This window comes from Castor canadensis, chromosome 12 (assembly GCF_047511655.1).
Source record: "Castor canadensis chromosome 12, mCasCan1.hap1v2, whole genome shotgun sequence".
In the NCBI taxonomy this organism is placed as follows: domain Eukaryota; kingdom Metazoa; phylum Chordata; class Mammalia; order Rodentia; family Castoridae; genus Castor; species Castor canadensis.
The window spans coordinates 61,761,988-61,779,982 of NC_133397.1; the positions used below are offsets into that span (position 1 = coordinate 61,761,988).

At 33.5% G+C, this 17,995-nt stretch overlaps 1 protein-coding gene across 6 annotated transcripts in view; it reads left to right on the forward strand.

Annotated features, from left to right (window-relative positions):
• Znf638 (zinc finger protein 638) overlaps positions 1-17,995 on the forward strand; it is a 114,365-nt gene that overhangs the window by 72,485 nt on the left and 23,885 nt on the right. For all 6 annotated transcript variants that reach the window (XM_074049959.1, XM_020180939.2, XM_020180938.2 and 3 more), the window contains 8 exons: positions 6,466-6,518; positions 6,750-6,802; positions 11,638-11,688; positions 14,069-14,137; positions 15,008-15,088; positions 15,319-15,387; positions 15,952-15,989; positions 17,441-17,572. In XM_074049959.1, the coding sequence (XP_073906060.1) occupies positions 6,466-6,518; positions 6,750-6,802; positions 11,638-11,688; positions 14,069-14,137; positions 15,008-15,088; positions 15,319-15,387; positions 15,952-15,989; positions 17,441-17,572 (546 nt within the window). The remainder of the gene's footprint in view (positions 1-6,465; positions 6,519-6,749; positions 6,803-11,637; positions 11,689-14,068; positions 14,138-15,007; positions 15,089-15,318; positions 15,388-15,951; positions 15,990-17,440; positions 17,573-17,995) is intronic.

A 17,995-nucleotide genomic window follows, 5' to 3' on the forward strand; every position in this document is an offset into this window, starting at 1 on the left:
GGATTTTTTTATGTTGCTTGTTATATAAGCATATATATTATTTCAAATTTCCATATTCTCAAATTTATTTGTATTTTTCTTTGTGACTTTTGCTTTTTTCACTTTTTTGTATTTTAGAAGAACACCTCTATAGCAGTGCCAGAAAGATGTACTTTTATTATTTTTAAAATTTATTATTTAATGTATGATTGGGGCCAATATTGTTTCCAAAACAGGTAGCCAATTAACTCAGCACTATCTATGCCTAATCTCTCTTTCCTTGTTGATTTGAACAGCTACCTGTATATATATGAATTGCCTTATATACACAGATCTGTTTTAGATTATTCTGTTGCATCTAATTATTTCTATGGTATTACTGTGTGGTTTTAATTATTATACCAGTTACTATAACTAATATTTCTCTTTCTAGTAGAATTCTAGTAGAATTCTTTTCTTTTGTTCTCTATTTAAATTCATTATTACTACTTTTTTTTTTTTTTAATTTTGGCACTGGGGATTGAACTGGGCCTCACATTTGCTGGGTAAGCACGCTACCACTCAGGCCCTGCTCCTAGACTTCATTTTGATTAATTTTGAACATTTACTCATACGTAATAGTATTAGGCTCAGTTTAGGTTCTCTGAATATTTTATTTAGATTTAATTGACTGCATTGAATTTGTTTTGATGTTTTTATAACACTTTATTCTAAAACATTGTTTATCTCTGTTTATTTAGTTTTTTTGTCCTTTATCAGTTTTTATATTTTTTCCATAAAATTCTTACACATTTGGGTAGGCTTATATATATTTATTTGTATAGTTATTAGATCTTTGAGTTTTTTCCTCATGTGTTCTGAGTAGTTACTGCTAGAGTAACTCATCATCCTAGTTTGTGCCTGCTACATGCATGCCATTTATTTCTGTTGTCTTGGTTGTGATAATGAAGTATTGGTGATCCTGATTATTACCAGATTTATCCTTTAGGACTTTATTCAGTTTCAACTTAAGAGAAATTTCACCAGTGGTTTATTAAATAAGAGGTATATTGATTTCATAATAAATCTGCAGATAAGTTATCCAGAGTTAATGTAGCAGCTCCATAATATCTTTAGGAATTTAATCTACTGTCCTCAACATATAGATTTCACCCTGAATTGTAAAATGGTTGCTGTTTCTTCTCGCATCATTTCTGTCTTCCAAGCAAAAAGAAAGGAGTAAAAATTAGGAGGCAAATGGATTTGAAAGAATTAGTTCCCCAGAAACATTGGCCTATTTAATTTGCCAGAACTACTTTATATGGCCACCTAATTGCAGAGGCGGTTAAGCAAGGATTTGAATACATAATTTTAAAAAGTTTTGACTTTATCCTATCAACATGTAAATGGTATTCAAGGGTTTGAACATAATGAAATGAATTAATTAGAATGATTTACCTTAAATGGACTGGAGAATGAGTCCAGCAAATGCTACAAAGGCAAAACCTAGGCCCATTAATGTGGACAGGAGATGAAAACACAGAAGTCCATTAGAAAACTCATCTAGTTAGTTCAGCTAGCCTGTTTGTGATAGTGGTAATGGTTTTTGGTAGATTAGTAGGCTTGGAAATGGAAAGAAAAAGTAGCTTGTACCAATGACTATTAAGCAAGATAAACTGATCATTAAATTTGGAGAATTGGGGAGAAGGCCAGATTTGTTTAGACCTTAAAAGTTTAATATATGAAAATACATAAGCATATATTTAGGGAATTAGAATGTTTCAAACATATTAAAGTCCTCTTGGATGACTTTTTGGTAAGATTTAGCAAGATAATAACATAACTCCAGGAACCCAACCATATTTGCTGTCATAGTTTTCATAGAAATGAATATGGAAAAATACTAACAATAGATGGTAGAAAATATACTATTCTGCTGTCAGAAACATTGATGTACTTCCAAATAAATATGGTTTTAATGATGTTGAATTTAAGGGAGGCTTAGACAGTTAACTTGTGACAACTGTGATGGAGGAATGTGTTGATCTCCAGTAAAACTCTGGGTGTACCTTTGGATTGCAAGCATGTGTATAGTCTTTTTGGCCCATTAAAATAGTAAATGGAAGAAGTGAAGTTTCCCTGCTACACCAAGTCAGAAATAAGCTGGAAGCACAAGTCAGGAGACAGAAGGGCAGTGCTTTACCATTTTTAGTATGCATAGTCCAAACCAATGAAAAAACTTACCTGCTCACATGTAATGTTAGGACTGCTTCTGACTCTGACTGTGATTCACCTGACATTCTCTTTTTGCTGCTTTTCAGAAAGCATAAAGAAATGTTACAGAATAGATAAAATTCCTGTATATTAATATGGATTTACATAATTCTGATGGAAACTCAGGTTGGCTTCTCTTAAATAATAAGCTAACATATACCTTAACAGTGATCCTTAACAGTGATTCTTAACTCTTTTTGAACCACTCCCTCTATCACCATTACTAATAACTTAATGAAAGCATACATTCTTTTCTTACAGAGCCACAGGCCCATGCTCACAAAATTTTCTTTAAAGAGGCAGGAACCCTTGACATCGAAAAAAAAAAAAAAGTATCAGATTTTCCAGCAAACATCCCTTAGAGCTATAAATCCTGCTCTGCCTCAACCTGTACAAACAAACAAGACTTTAATATTTTCAATTTAGTGTTTTCAGCAATACATGGGATAGGATATCCAAAACTAAAGCAAGCAAAGTAAGACCTAAGATTTCATGGAAGTGAAGAGTAATGTTGAGGATGTGAACATTTGAGCATTATAAAAAATCTAATGAGTCAATAAGAAGATAAAGCCAGAAAGATATGATCAGAACTCAGATGAGAGCAAGTAGTTCCAAAACTATTTCTTAAGCATTTGTTATGTGTTTAGCATGTGGTGTCTGTAGAAGATGCAGTGATGAACAGGAGGTGTGGTCCTACCAATCTTGGTTTATTAGAGAGCCCATATTGATAAAAGATGAAAGGCATGGTAGGATGCACCTTCTAGACATAATTGTAATTCCAAACAGGACATCACTTAAGTACTGGTTAAGATTTTTATTTTTCATTGTTATGGAGGGACAACCATAGTGATCCAGGCTATTGATCTAACCTTAGGTGGCAGAGCAACATATTATGAGGGTTGTGTGGGAAAAAGATTATGACTTATAATTCAGTGCATCCATATCAAGTAAAATACTAGCATATGGTAGTACTGTACTTTCAGACACATACGGGCTCAGAAAGCTCACTTATCTTTTCTGAAATATTAGTATGAAATGAGGAACTTTAAAAATGAAGAATTCAGTGTGGTGGTTCACACCTGTAATCCTAGCTACTCAAGAAGTAGAAGTCAGGAGGATTGCAATTCTAGGTCAGCCCTGGCAAAAATTAATGAGACCCCATTTCAGCTGGGCATGGTGGTATATGCCTGTAATTCCAACTACACGGGAAGTGTAAATGGGAGGATCGTTATCCAGGTCAGCCCAGCAAAAAGTGAGCCCCTGTTCTAAAAGTAATGAAAGCAAAAGGCTGGGGGCATTGGTCTCCTGACAGAGTACCTGTTTAGCAAGCTCAAGACCCTGAATTCAAATCTCAGTACTGCACCCCCCCCCAAAAAAGAGAAAAATGGAGAATTAATTACATAAAATGCTTGACCAGGAGCAGTGAAACTATTTTAACAAAGTAAAATCTAAATAACCATGTTTATAAAACAGCAGAAATTATAAAACATGTTAAGTGGAATTATTGAAAAATAATTTTGATCTAAAATACATCATCAAAAATTCAAATGAGCTGGGTTTGGGAGATTGAGGTAGGAGGAGAATGGAGAGATCTAGGCTGATTATAGCAAGTTTAAGACTACCCTGGGCTATGTAGTTAGACCCTGTCTCAAAAAAAATTGAAATGAGCTGTGTAGTGACAAAAACCTGTATTCCCAGATATTCCAGAGTCAGAGACAAAAGGATTATGAGGTCAAAGCTAGCCCAAAGTTAGCCAAACTGTATTTTGAAACAAAAGGGCTGGAGACTTGAGTCAAGTAGGGAACTCTTGCCTAGCATGCCCCAGACCCTAGGTTCAATCTCCTGCACAAAAAGAAAAAATTAAAAAAAGAAAAAAGAAAAAAAATTAACCCAGGGGTAAAGGTTAAATTTTTAAATGTGTGTGAGGAGCGGATTATGAGAAGCCTATGAGAACTTGACATAAGCATAGCTGTGTCCAATAATTGGTAGGCTTGAGTTTGGCATGGTCCCAGCTGCAGAGTGCAAAATGCAGCACAGCTGCTTTTCCTAAGTTGTTTTATGTTCAGAGAAAGAAGTAGGAAAGCAGGTTTCTCTTGTTACAGTGTCACGCCCCTCCCCAAGAAGTGTTGCTCCACCTCCTTGTTTACCACTAGATATAAAAGACTCCCTGAAGGAGGATGCAAGGTTTTTTGCTGGGGGATTGATGGAAGGTTTTTTTGATGGGGATTTTTGATTGGCTGCTGCTGCTGCTTCTGCTGGCCATATGTCTCCACTAGGGCAGCTTTCTGCACCAAGAACTTTATACATAGGCTTTAGAAAAGCTAAGCTAAAGAGAACTTGAGACAGTGCAAGTCTAAGGACTAAGACTTAAGAGTTATGCTAATGCAGTTTTTAGACTAGCCTGCTGTTGTTTGTCTGCAAGTCTGAGCACCAAGACTTTAAGAAAGAACATGGGACAGTGCAAATCTGAGGGCAAAGACTCTTAAGAGAGATCATGCTAAAGAAAACATGGGACAGAGTGAGTCTGAGGAAAGAGACTTCAAAAGATAGAACAGAAGCAAGGTTTTAAAGAATTGTAAAGGAGTAAGGCCTTAAAGAATAGAGAATAATAGAGAAAATAAGCAACGAGGCTGTTGTGTGTCTCCATCTGCGTGCCCAGCACACCTGGCCCCAGCTTTGTCTTCTATCAGTTGTTCTTTCTACATCTCCCATTGCGCCCAGTTAGGTCAGGAGAACAAGGGAGCAAGAAAAAGCTTGCTCCAAACAAGTTTCAAATTTTTCTTAAAATTGAAAGTAGTCATTAGAATAAACATAGGATTTTAAATATTTTCTAAATTATTGAGGTAAGTGAGGCATTTCGGATAAAATCATATATAGTGCAAGAGGAAATGGCAAGAATGCCCACAAGGAACAGAAAATACAAGATTGTATAAGATCAATTATTGTGAAATTCAGGCCAGTTTTCCAAAATGTTCATTAATTGTCAAGGATAATTTGAGGCACTGGAATAGAGTATTAGAGAATAAATCAAAGGTCCTGGTTTCATACTTTTAACTTTCTGGTATATTATGTCCATTGGTAATAAGTGCTGTGGTGAAAAGTTATCAGGAAAGAGGAATATAAATGCTCTTGTTGTGGAACAAGTTGTTCTACAACTCTCAATGAGATAGTTGGGGAAAGTCTCATTGAAAAGCTGTTATTTGAGCAAATGTGTGAAGGGATCACACTATGCCCTGAGTTGAGAGCATTTTATAACAAAAGAACAGCAACTGTAAAACACTGAGTTCTATACCTTTGTAGCTTGTTTGAAGACTATAAAGGATTTGGGGTTGGCAGTAGAAGAGTACTGGAACTTTTGGTGTGGTTTAAGGGTAAAAGGTAGTTGGAACATATGGCGTAAACTTTTACAAGCCATTGTTAGGCTCTTCTTTCTTTGGTTTCACTTTCTTAGTTTCAGTTACCTAGGGTCAGCTGTGGTCCAAAAATATTACATAGAAAATTCCACAAATAAGCAGTTCATATTGGGTGGCACTCACTTGAGTAGTGTGATGACATTCCTAGCTGTTCTGCTTCATCCTGCCTGGGACATGAATAATTCCTCTGTGAGCATATGCATGCTGTATACAATACCTGCCCTTTAGTCATTTAATAGGGGTCTCTGTTATCACATTGATAGTTGTATCACAATGCTTGTGCTCAAATAACCTTTATTTTAATTCTGACCCCAAAGTACAAGAGTAGTGATGTTGGTGATTCTTACCTACCAAAGAGAAGTCATAAAATGCTTTCTTGAAAAGGTGGAAGTACAGTAAAATATTTTGAGACACTAACATAACTTTGAATACAGTATGTTACAGTTTTATTATTTTTTTTCTATTTTTGTGCCCAATTTACAAATTAAACTATTAACAGGTATGTATGCATAGGAAAAAATAGAATACATATATATATATGGTTCAGTACTATCTGTGAAACTACACAGACCGAAATACAGTATTTTAAGTCATGTTTTTGAAAGATAATGTTAAGAAATTATACAGGAATGGTAAAAGATAAGATACAAAATTATGTTGCATGATCACAAATTGAAGAAAACTATATAAACAGGATAATAAGTATACTTCAGAATAGGAAGATTTTAAATGTTTTTATTGTTGAATTTCTTATGTATTTTCTAAATGTATTTTTTAATTGAAAGTTAATTTTTTTGTTCAAAATATGTTTTCTTAATAGAACAAAGAAATGAAAAAGAAGGTGTCAGATTCAAAGAAATTATCAGCTTTAAAGTAAGTGCTTCCATGTTTTCAAGTGGAAACTAATGTTCTTATGAATTAAATTTTAATTTTAAAACATTTTAATCACCATAACTATAGTTAATGGAACATTTAGACATCTAAATGTCACAGTGTTAGAATTGAATTACATTAAACTTTTTAAAATGTAAACACTTCATTGTTAGAATTTTTGTAGAACTTAGAATTTTTGAAGTTGCTGCTAATTTTTTCTCTTTTAATTAGAAAAGATGCAGATGTCTCAAAATCTATTGAAATTGTTACTTCAGCTTCTACTGGTAAGTAGCTACTATTCCTCCAAATGAGTGAACTTTGTCATTTTGCTAGAAACTTGAAAAATCATGCTAGGAAGACATTACTTATTGTGCTTTAATGAGAGGGATTCAAGTTCCTTTGTCTGTTTTTGAAGGTAGGGAGATATTTAGCTCAGGCTGGCCTCAAAATTGTGATCCTCCTGCCTTAGCCTCCATCCAGAGTGCTGGGATTATAACATGTACCATTATACCCTGCTTCTCTGAGATCTCTTACAGATCTGATTGTTTTATTACAAGCGACCCACAGTATGAAGTCCAAATTCATTAGTGTTAACATAAATTTCCTTTTTCCCACTATTACTTTTTCTACCTCTCAATATTCAGTTGTATGTTGTGTTTCAGCCACTCAAAACAGTTTATTTTTCAGCTCTGCCATGCTATTTTTATCCCTCAGTTCTTTAGTTATGCTTCTCGTTTGTGTGGAATTGATGTCTGATTTCCAGTGAACTTTACCTAGTAAGTACCTTCTTAATAGGTGCCAGGTGCGGTTCTGAAAATACAAGGTCAGTTACGACTTTTTTGGGATGGGATAGACAAATTCTAGTTCATCCTTTAAGGCGCATCTGAGATGAAGTGTCTTCACAGTACCTATCCTGACTTTCTTAGTTAGGAGCTCCCAGCTCTCTTCTAGTAATAATTTGTATATTAAATTACTTGGTATTAATAGTTCTCTAATTAGTCTGTCTCTCTGTTACTTTTATTTGTGGTTTTATTTTTTCATCCTTCAATATCTAATGTACCATAAAGGTTTAATGAATAAATATGTGCTATAATTAAGTCCACGGGCGGGGGGGGGTGGGTGGGGGGGGGAACATGGTAACATAAAATCTTCTGGCTCATCACTCTTTAATTCAATGATATTTTTTTCATAAGATTTTATGACTTTTTCCCTTTTCAATTCTCACCTGAAAATTACTTTCTTTTAAACCTAATTATAAAAATAGTAGATGCTTATTGTTAAAAGTTCAGATGATTCAGAAAATGTTTAAAGAAATTGATTTATACTATCCAGAGATAAGATCTGGTTTAAAAAGCACTCTGCACAAACAGTTCCTGTATATGAGTTCCAGAAAATCTTTAAAGAAGGACAACCCTTGTTCTTTGTCAGCTATTCTGTACCATTCAGAGATAAGGAAAATTTCCTTTAAAGGAGGGAGTTGGTAAAGCAGATACTTTAAAGCAATAGGAGAAGGGGACCAGAAACTAGAGAAAAGATTAGTTCAAGAAAAATTAATTTAGAAGGTAACACACATGTACAGGAAAGCAATGCGAGTCAGCTCCCTGTATAGCTATCCTTATCTCAACTAGCAAAAACCCTTGGTCCTTCCTATTATTGCTTATACTCTCTCTTCAACAAAATTAGAGATAAGGGCAAAATAGTTTCTGCCGGGTAGCGAGGGTTAAGGGGGGGGGTAAGGGAGGGGGCGGGGATAAGGGAGGAGAAATGATCCAAACATTGTATACACATATGAATAAAATAAAAATTAAAAAAAAAAAGAGGAGGGAGTTGGGAGAGAGGAGACAAAAAAAAATGAGAATAGTGCTGATACCAAATGCCAACAGAGAAAATGACTAACTTAAAAAAAAAAGTTAATGATAGCACTTAATACTGTGGAAAAACTGATACATTGGTGATGAGAATGTAAAATAAATGATACATACATTCTGGAAGAGTATGGTATTTCCTTTTTTGGTTTTTTTGGAGACAGGGTCTCTGTATGTAATGCATGCTGGCCTCAAACTCCCAATTCTCCAGCCTCAGCCTCCCAAGTCCAAAAATTATAGGTGTGTACCACCATGCCCAGCTTGGAAGTTTCTTAATGGAACTAAACATGAATTTACCATTCTCCCTAAGAAGTTGGACTCTTGGGCATTTATCTCAGAGAAATAAAGACTTCACTTATGCAAATGCTTGTACACAAGTATTTATACCACTTTATTCATAATAGTCCAAAACTGTTAAGCCTATTAGAGAAACAACCCAAGTGTTCTTCAGTTGATGAATGTTTAACAGACTGGTACATTTCTCAGTATAAAGGAACAAACTATTGATTTATACAAGAACTTGGATGGATTATAGAATTATACTGAGTGAAAAAAATCAGTTTCAGAGTTTTATAGGATTTCATTTATACCACATTCTTGAAATAAAATTACAAAGCTATGAGAACATTTTTATTGTTTATAAGTAGTTGGGGAGGAGGTTGGTGCTATAAGGGGATTTTAGGAGAGGTCTTTGTGACACAGCTCTTCTGTACCTTGACTGGTGATGATCATGTGCATCTGCACATACGGTAAAATTTCATAGGACTAAATAGAGTTGATGATTGCACGCTAATATTGTGAGATTTGAATGTTGGTGGATTTTATTAGTCATTTTCCAGTATGTGATATTGTGTTCCAGCTGTGCAAAATACTACCATTGGAAACAAAATAATACAATAATTATTTTGTAATATCTTATCAGTATGTGAATTTGCAGTTATTAAATTACAAGTAGCTCTCATAATAAAACTATAAAACAATTGCACTTACTGATTTTGGTGCAAAATTCTCACATATTGTCTGGAAACACTAAATGAATAATGGACATAAGGAAAGTCATATTGGAAGTATAAAAATGGCCCAAAATGAGGAAATCTTGTTAATTGAGTTTACCATATAAAAAAGAAAACATAATGATTCTTTCTCTAGGTCCTGAAAAGATATTTGTTAAAGTTCAATATCTGTTTCTAGCATTGAAAAAAAAATCCTAAATGCAGACAGCTACTTCCTTAAACACAATATTGTGTTTGTGAAAACATACATTTATTTTATTTTTGAAATTTGTTTATTGTGCTAGGGATTGATGTATACTGTTAATTTACATAAATCCTTACATAAAAAAATAAACAGGTCAAGTCAAACTAACCAAGGAACACTCCTCATCCCTTCTCTGAGTTAACAGATATTTTTCTAAAATACAACATTTTTCTAAAAGATAAGTATGATGGAAAGTTTAAGAAAATCATTAAAAATGTTATCAAATGTAAATATAGTTAGCCTGTTACTTAATTCTCTAAAAATCAATGTTTGGACAGTTTACATAAGGAATAGCCACATGTGTAGTCTAATAAACTTTCAAGTATTACAGGCATCATATAAGAATTAAATGGAAAAAATAACTCTTGAATAGACAGCCTCACCATGATAAAATGCCATTTTTTATTAAATTAGCACATAAATATTATGAACCTAGTAAAAATATCAATAACATTTTTCAAGCTATACATGCTGATTCTAAAGTTTACATATAAAATATATAACGTGGAAGGATAGGCAGGAAAATGGTATAAAGGAAGAAAAATTAAAACAGACTATCCCAAACAAATATATACTGTGGTTGCATAAATATAGTACAGTATCACATACAGGAATATGACATTGACTGTTATAACATTAAAAGATGTAGCTGGGCACCAGTGGCTCATGTCTGTAACTATAACTACTTAGGAGGCTGAGATTGGGAGGACTGTGGTTCTAGGCCAGCCTGGGCAAATAGGTCATGATCTTAACTAATAGTTAGGCGCAGTGGCATGTGCTTGTCCCAAGCTGTGGAGGAGACTGAGATCGGGAGAATTGTGGTTCCAGCTCAGCCCAGGTAAAAACATTGTGAGACTTCATCTCAACAGAAAAAAGCTGGACATGGTGCATGCCTGTCATTTCAGCTACACCAAGAAGCCTAAAAATAGGATCACAGTCCAGGCTGGCCAGGGCAAAAAGTGAGAATATCTCCAAAAGAACCAGAGGAATAAAAAGGCGGGAAGCATGGCTGCCTAACTAGATAGATTGTCTGCCTAACAAGCATGAAGCCCTGAGTTAAAAATCCTAGTACTGCCAAAAAGAAAAAAAAAAAATTTATGTTAGTTTCATAAACAGAAAAGGTCATTAGGACAAAAGAGATTCCAGAGGTAGTCCCCAAAATATATCATCAGTAAATTTATAATGTTAATTTTTCACATTAGTGAGGAAAATTCAGTTATTCAATTGACTAAACCATTTTTTTACTTTTGGTAGAAGTAAAGCATGTATGTAAGGGTAAATTACGGATGAATCAAAGATTTAATGTGGAACATAGACTGGTAAAGGTATTGAAAAATATGGACAGTATTTTTTTTAATGTCAGCATAAGGGAGTCCTTCCCAAACAGGAAGACATTTGATTTGGATTACATAAAAGTGTTTTTGCATAAGCATTTTTTTACCTTTAAAAAATATGTTACCTATTATTAATTATTACCCTCTTAGTAAAGAAATCTAATAAATAAAAAAGTCACAATCCAAAGATAAGTTGGTAAATTGTATGAATAAGCAGATTACAAAGAAGAAAAAGAAATTTTTTTTTTAAGGTGACCCTGGGGTTTCAACTAAGGGCCTCCTGTTGGCTAATTATAACTAAAAAATTAAATCATAACTGCGTCGTCACAGAGAAGATTAATAACTTCTCATCAGGATAGGCTTATGATTTGCTATACTATGTGTGGAAATGGAAGCATCCCTCTTTCATATACTATTGATGGTAATACTAGTTGGTACAGCCTTTCTGGAGGATAGTGTAATATTGTTAAATTTTAAATATAAGCCTTCTGAAATATCAAGTCCATATCTAAGAATTTGCCCCCAAAATAATTCCCACAAAAATGTGCATTATAGGGATGTTTCTTGCAGTGTTCTATCAAAATTATTGCAGAGTAGCTCTTACGGAAATCTAAATGAGATTATATGTGATGTGTTATTGAAAAATTTTTCTTGTTATTTCAGCCAAAACTGGACAAACCAAGGTATCTGCAGCCAAAGTAAACAAATCTGCAGGTATGTTGTTTTTGTGTTGTGTGTTTGTTTCTTTGTTACAATGCTGGAGATGATGGGGGTGTGGGTAGCACATGATAGACAAAGTGCTCTACCACTGAGCTACAGCCTCAGTCATCTAGATAGGTTTTTGATTAGGATTCTAGACATATTAGTTAGCTCTAAATTATTTAAGAAATACACAGCAGCAGTCCTTGGGTTTCATGTGATGTAGTATGTATTGAATATACTCATCTTTGAGATTTATAGTCATCTAGCAGTTTTGGGAAATGAGATTTAGTAGATAATGCTCTAATGGTAATTATCAAAGTAACATAATTTAACTAGAGAAAGTATTTGTTACGATGAATATCACACTTGTTTCCCTTTTTCATTTTTTTTTCTTCTTTACACAATAGTCCAGATAGCAAATATCTCTGCAGTTTTTGTGAGTTGTAGTGGGTTTTAAATTACTCTTTTTTTTTTTTTCCTCTTTATTCTGACACGATCCTCCTTCTTTCCCTCCCATTCTGCTAAATGCAGGTTAAGTCAGGGTCATCATTCAGGGTCTTCTCCTATGTTAAAAGGAACAGAAGCAGCATTTAATTAAGAAACACTTTTTGGAGGCAGATCCAGAATATTCATGTAGTAGTTTCTTAAAAGCAATCATCTAAGAAGGTCAAGGATTGGTAGAAAATCTTTTTGAAAGTGCATTTATTTAACAGACTTTGATATCACTTTGACTGCAAGTGTATGGCATTCACTCATGAAGATTTGGTGGATTGGTCCCACTAGCCAACCCTTAACTATTGGAAATTATTGTTGCCTATTTTTTCCTTAAATTCTAGTACCCAAATAGAAGTAGTAAAGTGAATTGACTTGTGATAATAACAGGGATAATAAAAGAAATACCTTACTGACTTACTGAGGTTCAGTTTACTTCAATGTAGCAGAACTTACAAATTACTAACTGACTAGTTAGGTGACAACCTATCAGAATTGATAAAGTGGTTTTCTGTTATAGACTTGGTTATGTTCCAAGACCCATAGTCCATGCCTGAAATTAACTGTGGTACTGAAGCCTATATAATATATGCTGTTTTTTCCTGTTACATAGCTATAATGCGGTTCACCTTACATTAAGAGATTAACAACAGTGATGATAAGTTGTGTGAAGGTGGTCTCTCAGTTTTCTTAACAATGCATTTTTATTTAAAGGAACCACTTTCTGGCTTCTCTTTGGTATATATGAATTGCTAACATCACTACTCTTGTTCTTTGGAACCATACTTAAGTAAAAGAAGAGTTACTTGAATACAAGCACTATGATACTCAACAGTCAGTCATTGTGATATCTGAGTCTGCTGCTAAAAGTGTGGTTGTAGTTTCACAAGGTTTCTATTAGGTAGCTGTGACAATCCCTTGTCTATATATGGGAAAATGTGCACAGAAATACGATTTAATGCCCCAAGCCTGCGCAATTTAACTTGGAATTTACTTAGATCTACTTATACCTGTTTCTGGACTTTCTCTTCATATTTTGTTGATAGTTGTTACGAATCCTAATTTTCAGAGATAAATCTTTCACTCTCAGAATGGAAAGGGTTTCAGCTCTCTGGTGGTCTTTATTGCAGCTTTGATGATTACAGTTACTATAAATAGCATCATCAATGGAAAATAAGCAACAATAATTGCAGTAATGTGTAGCTAAAAAAGAATGGGCATAATATATAAATAATCTTATACAGGTAGGACACACTAGGAATGAGTCGTGCAATTTTCGTGTGACTTTTAGGTATTCTTGAATGCTTTTTTTGATGCTAGCTGTCTAATCTAGGGCTTTGTGTATGTGTATGCAAGGCAAGTACTCATCACTGAGCTATGAACCAACCCTTGGTTTTTTGAGAGAGAGGATCACTATACAGCTCAGGCTGGCTGTGAACTTGACATTAAGTCCAAGCTGGTCTCCAACTTGCCATCCTCCTCCCTCCAAGTGCTGGCATTACAGTTGTGTATCACCACACCTGGCTTATGCTTTTCAACCAACTGGGAGCCAAGGAATTGTGGATTGGCAGGCTCTACATGTAACTGCTTTTGGAACCATTTAAAAACAGTTGGGGATTATTTTTATGTCCTGGCAATTAGTAACTTAGCTTCTAGTTGATTATATATTCAGGGATTTATTTAACTTACCTTAGTGCTACTTTTCAGTACGTCAGCAGGGAGATAAATTCTTCAGAGATTATCGTTATTGCTAGATTTACAAAAAGCTCACAGTGGTGATAGCATTTTATATTTTGATTAAAATATGGTATTTTAATCTTAACATTGTTTCTCTGTGAGATTCTTTGGAGACTGATACTAGTTAAGTAAACCAGTTTTGACTGCAACTTTTGTGATTTAGGGAAGTCAGCAGGTTCTGTAAAATCTGTGGTAACAGTTGCTGCTAAAGGTAAAGCTTCCATCAAAACAGGTAAGCCTATTGGGGGAAGAGAGATTTTATTAACTTTATTTTTATTATATTCTTTCTTCCTTAAAGAAAATAATACCAAAAGCAAGTTTTGAATTTACATAATAATTTTTAGTATCTAATAACATCTTAAAGAGTTTAGTAGATACTTCTTTGATATTGAAAATGTGATCTAACTAGAACCTTTATTTGTTGGTAGTTTTTATTTTTGACAATATTTGCCATTAAAAATACATTTTTGTGCTTCTGTATGTCATAGCTATGTTTTGTGTATGTATACACACATACATACATATATAAATATTTACACACGAAGCTATATATCTGTAGTTTTGATGAGTATATATAGGCTGCTCCATTATTGCACCCTATAAATGGTTTAACCTTTGCTTTCTTCTTTTTTAGTTATTTCATAAACCTTTCACAGCTTATATATCCTTCTTTTTGTTACTTTAAAAAAGATTACTGCTTTCCATGTTAGGTGAATTCATTTTTTCTGTAAAAAAGGGAAACACTACTTAAAAATAAATTAACACATTGAAACTAGCGTGATCTTTTCAGTAATACCTTTTCTGATAGACTAATTTCAAAGAACCTTTGCAGAAATTCCAAAATATTTTGGTTTTTAAGTATGTGCTTCTGCCACATGAGGGTTGAATTTATGACTCATTTAAGGCCTTCAAAAATTGTATCTCAACTTAAATTTGCTTTTACTATTACTAGTAAACAGGTACTGAATAGAAATAGAAAGAATATATGGAAAGAGCTGTCTGTAATAAAATGAAGCTATTTACTAATGCATTAGTATGAAATATGCTGTATAATAAAACTGACCCTTACCCTTAGATAATGGTTTAATTCTATTTTTAAAAGCAAAATCTACAGGAAAGAGGTCTCTAGAAGCTAAGAAGGCTGGTAGTGTCAAAAACAAAGACTCCAGTAAACCTGTACCTGGTAAGCTTGAAGTACTTGTCATTGTCCTCTTGGTGTATATTCAAGGCGTATTTTGAAATATTCCTGAAAAATCCTCAAAAAGATTATTTTGTTTTTCAAAGAAAAGCTTTCACTTAAGTCAAATCTGCATAAGGAGACCTGAAGTGACAAATTAAGCTAACTTACATTGTTCACATTTATTAGTTTAATTAGTGTTTTTTTAGGCTATTAAATTAGACTATTTTATGCAGCAAACTCTGAAATAAAGACCAGTACGGAAGCCAAAGCCACTGAAAATAATGCCGAAGAAACTGTTTCAGGTAGGCCAATAAAAATTTTATTTTGTTCTCTTATATTTAAAGGTAGAAGGAAAATTAGCATTTTAAGAGAAAAGGTTCTTAATTTTGTGTGGCATGCATCTACATACATATCTACATGTTCTATGTGTGTTTTTTTTCCCCCAATACCAGGGCCATACCTAAGTTAAATTAATAATATTATGGTTTGGAGTTGGGAATGTGGTTCATATGATAGAGCATCTACCTAGCAAATGCAAGGCCCTGAGGTCAACTCTTAGTACTGTAACTATAAAGATACACCTAAATATCTATATAGTTATATTGATACATATCTCATAAATTTTATGAATGATTCATAACTTCACTCTGGATTATACTAAAATTTTACTCTCAAAAGCAATAAACCATATATATTATTCAGAAGCCATGTCACTTTTGTAGTTATTTCGTAGCCTTTTGTCAGTCATACACATTTTCATATAACCACTGTTTAATCCATTGTGGAATAAAGTAGGCTCTTGGTAAATATGTTTGCATGAATTTGAAAAAATAATCAATTTTTTTATTGTTTTTGGTATTATGAAGCTGCTTTGGAGGCCATAGAAAATGAACCAGTGAATAAGGTCAGTTTTTGTATTTGCTTTCTATAACCTAAAAACTTTTTTTTTTGATGGTACTGGATTTTGAATTCAGGGCCTCATACTTGCTAGGCAGGTGCTCTACTACTTGAGCCATTCCACCAGCCCTTTTTTGTTGTGGGTATTTTTGAAATAGGGTCTTGCAAACTTTTGCCTGGGTTGGCCTTAAGCCATGATCTTCCTGATCTTTGCCTTCCAAGTAGCTAGGATCACAGGTGAGAGCTACCAGCACTTGGTCTAAAAATATTTTTGACAAAACATATTTTTCTTACAAGACCCAGGTTAAAAATTAATAGTATTCCACATGATTAAACAGCCTAGTCATCTGTGTCTTTTAAAGTATGCTTTCAATTCAAAACCCTTGATTTACAAAAATTTAGGAGCAGATTTATCAATAAATATACATATTTTTGAAGATTAGTTTTTCCCTGAGAAAAACATATTAAGTCAGAATGGCCATTAGGGTAGATAACAACTTCTCAGATTATAACCGATATAATTTTGTGAAATTCTTTTTTTCCATTAGATGGAAATGTAACATATGTTAACATTTAGAGTATGAGAGCTTTTTTGCTTATTTGCATTTTTGGAGGAGCAAGTGGGACTTCCAGTTTTATTTGAAGGATATAAAATTATTCACTTTATTTTCTTGTGGTTATAGTTGTCCTTAAGAATATGTGAACATTAATTTAGATTTTACTAGTTTAGATTTTTAGATCACTCAGGTGCTAAGCATTAAATTCATTCTTCAACAAGTCATTAGGTAGTATGTTTTAATTATTTTAGGAAGAGTATTTTCTAGCACCAGTGCAGTACATTATACTCCTACACAACTGAGTTTAGGACTTACCATTACTTTATGAATGTTACAACTTCCAAAGTTCACCATAGCACATCTTTAGGGACTTTTCCAAAATCCACAAAAGGAGAAATTAGCTTGATGAGTCATTTTGGAGAATAAAAATAGGTATGAGAGAAGGGATGGATGGAGACAAGAAAGTACTTACTAGTGGGATAAAGATCCTTAAGGAGATTACATAAGTGGTTTTTATATTGCCTGAAAATGATTATCAATTCAGGAGGATAAAAAGATACACACGGATTTGGAGGTTGGGGATATAGCTCTATAAGTCATAGAAATGGCAATGGTACATGAAAGGAAAGAGCTGTAGTCAAAGATAAGTGAACTTGTGTTTTAAAACAATAGGCAGAAAAAAATAACCCACGGACCTGGACTAGGTGGCAGATGATACAACTGTATTTACTCTATATATTGGTCATTGCATTTGAAGTTCAGATTAACCTGAATGTATAAGGCTTTTCTCAGTAGTAAATGCAATTTAAGTAATAGCATTCTCATGTGAACTGTAAACTTAAGTATCAATATAAGAACAGATAAAGAAATTTTAATATCAATTTCTTAATTTGTTTTGAAGGAAACAGAGGAAATGTGTGTGGTACATATTTCTAATTTGCCTAATAAAGGATATTCTATAGAAGAAATTTGTAATTTAGTAAGACCATTTGGTGGTTTAAAGGATATTTTGGTTTTATCATCTCATAAAAAGGTAAGAATTGACTTGCTATCCATATTGTCTATAAGCACATTTTGAAAAACATTAAATTTACAACCCTAGTAAGGATTTAAAGTAGCATAATACTATTCTAAGCTAAGGGAATTTTAAAATGCAAACCATAGATGTCTTTTATTTTAGTATTGTCCTAATCAGACATAGTTTTAAAGAGGAGGAATAGTTTACAAATGTATCAAAGTTTTGTTCAAAATTTTAGTATACTAAAAATGTTTTATATCTAATATGTCAAAACTTTTCTTAGCAACTTAACAGATTTTGAAATCCCAGTACCAAAAAAAAAAAAAAGTTTTTTTAGACCATGCTTTTACTAGTCTTTCTTAATTCTTTCTGCTGTTTTTCCAGCAGTAGCCGTTTCCAGGCTCAAACTCAAGATGTTGGCAGTGCTTAGAGCAACCT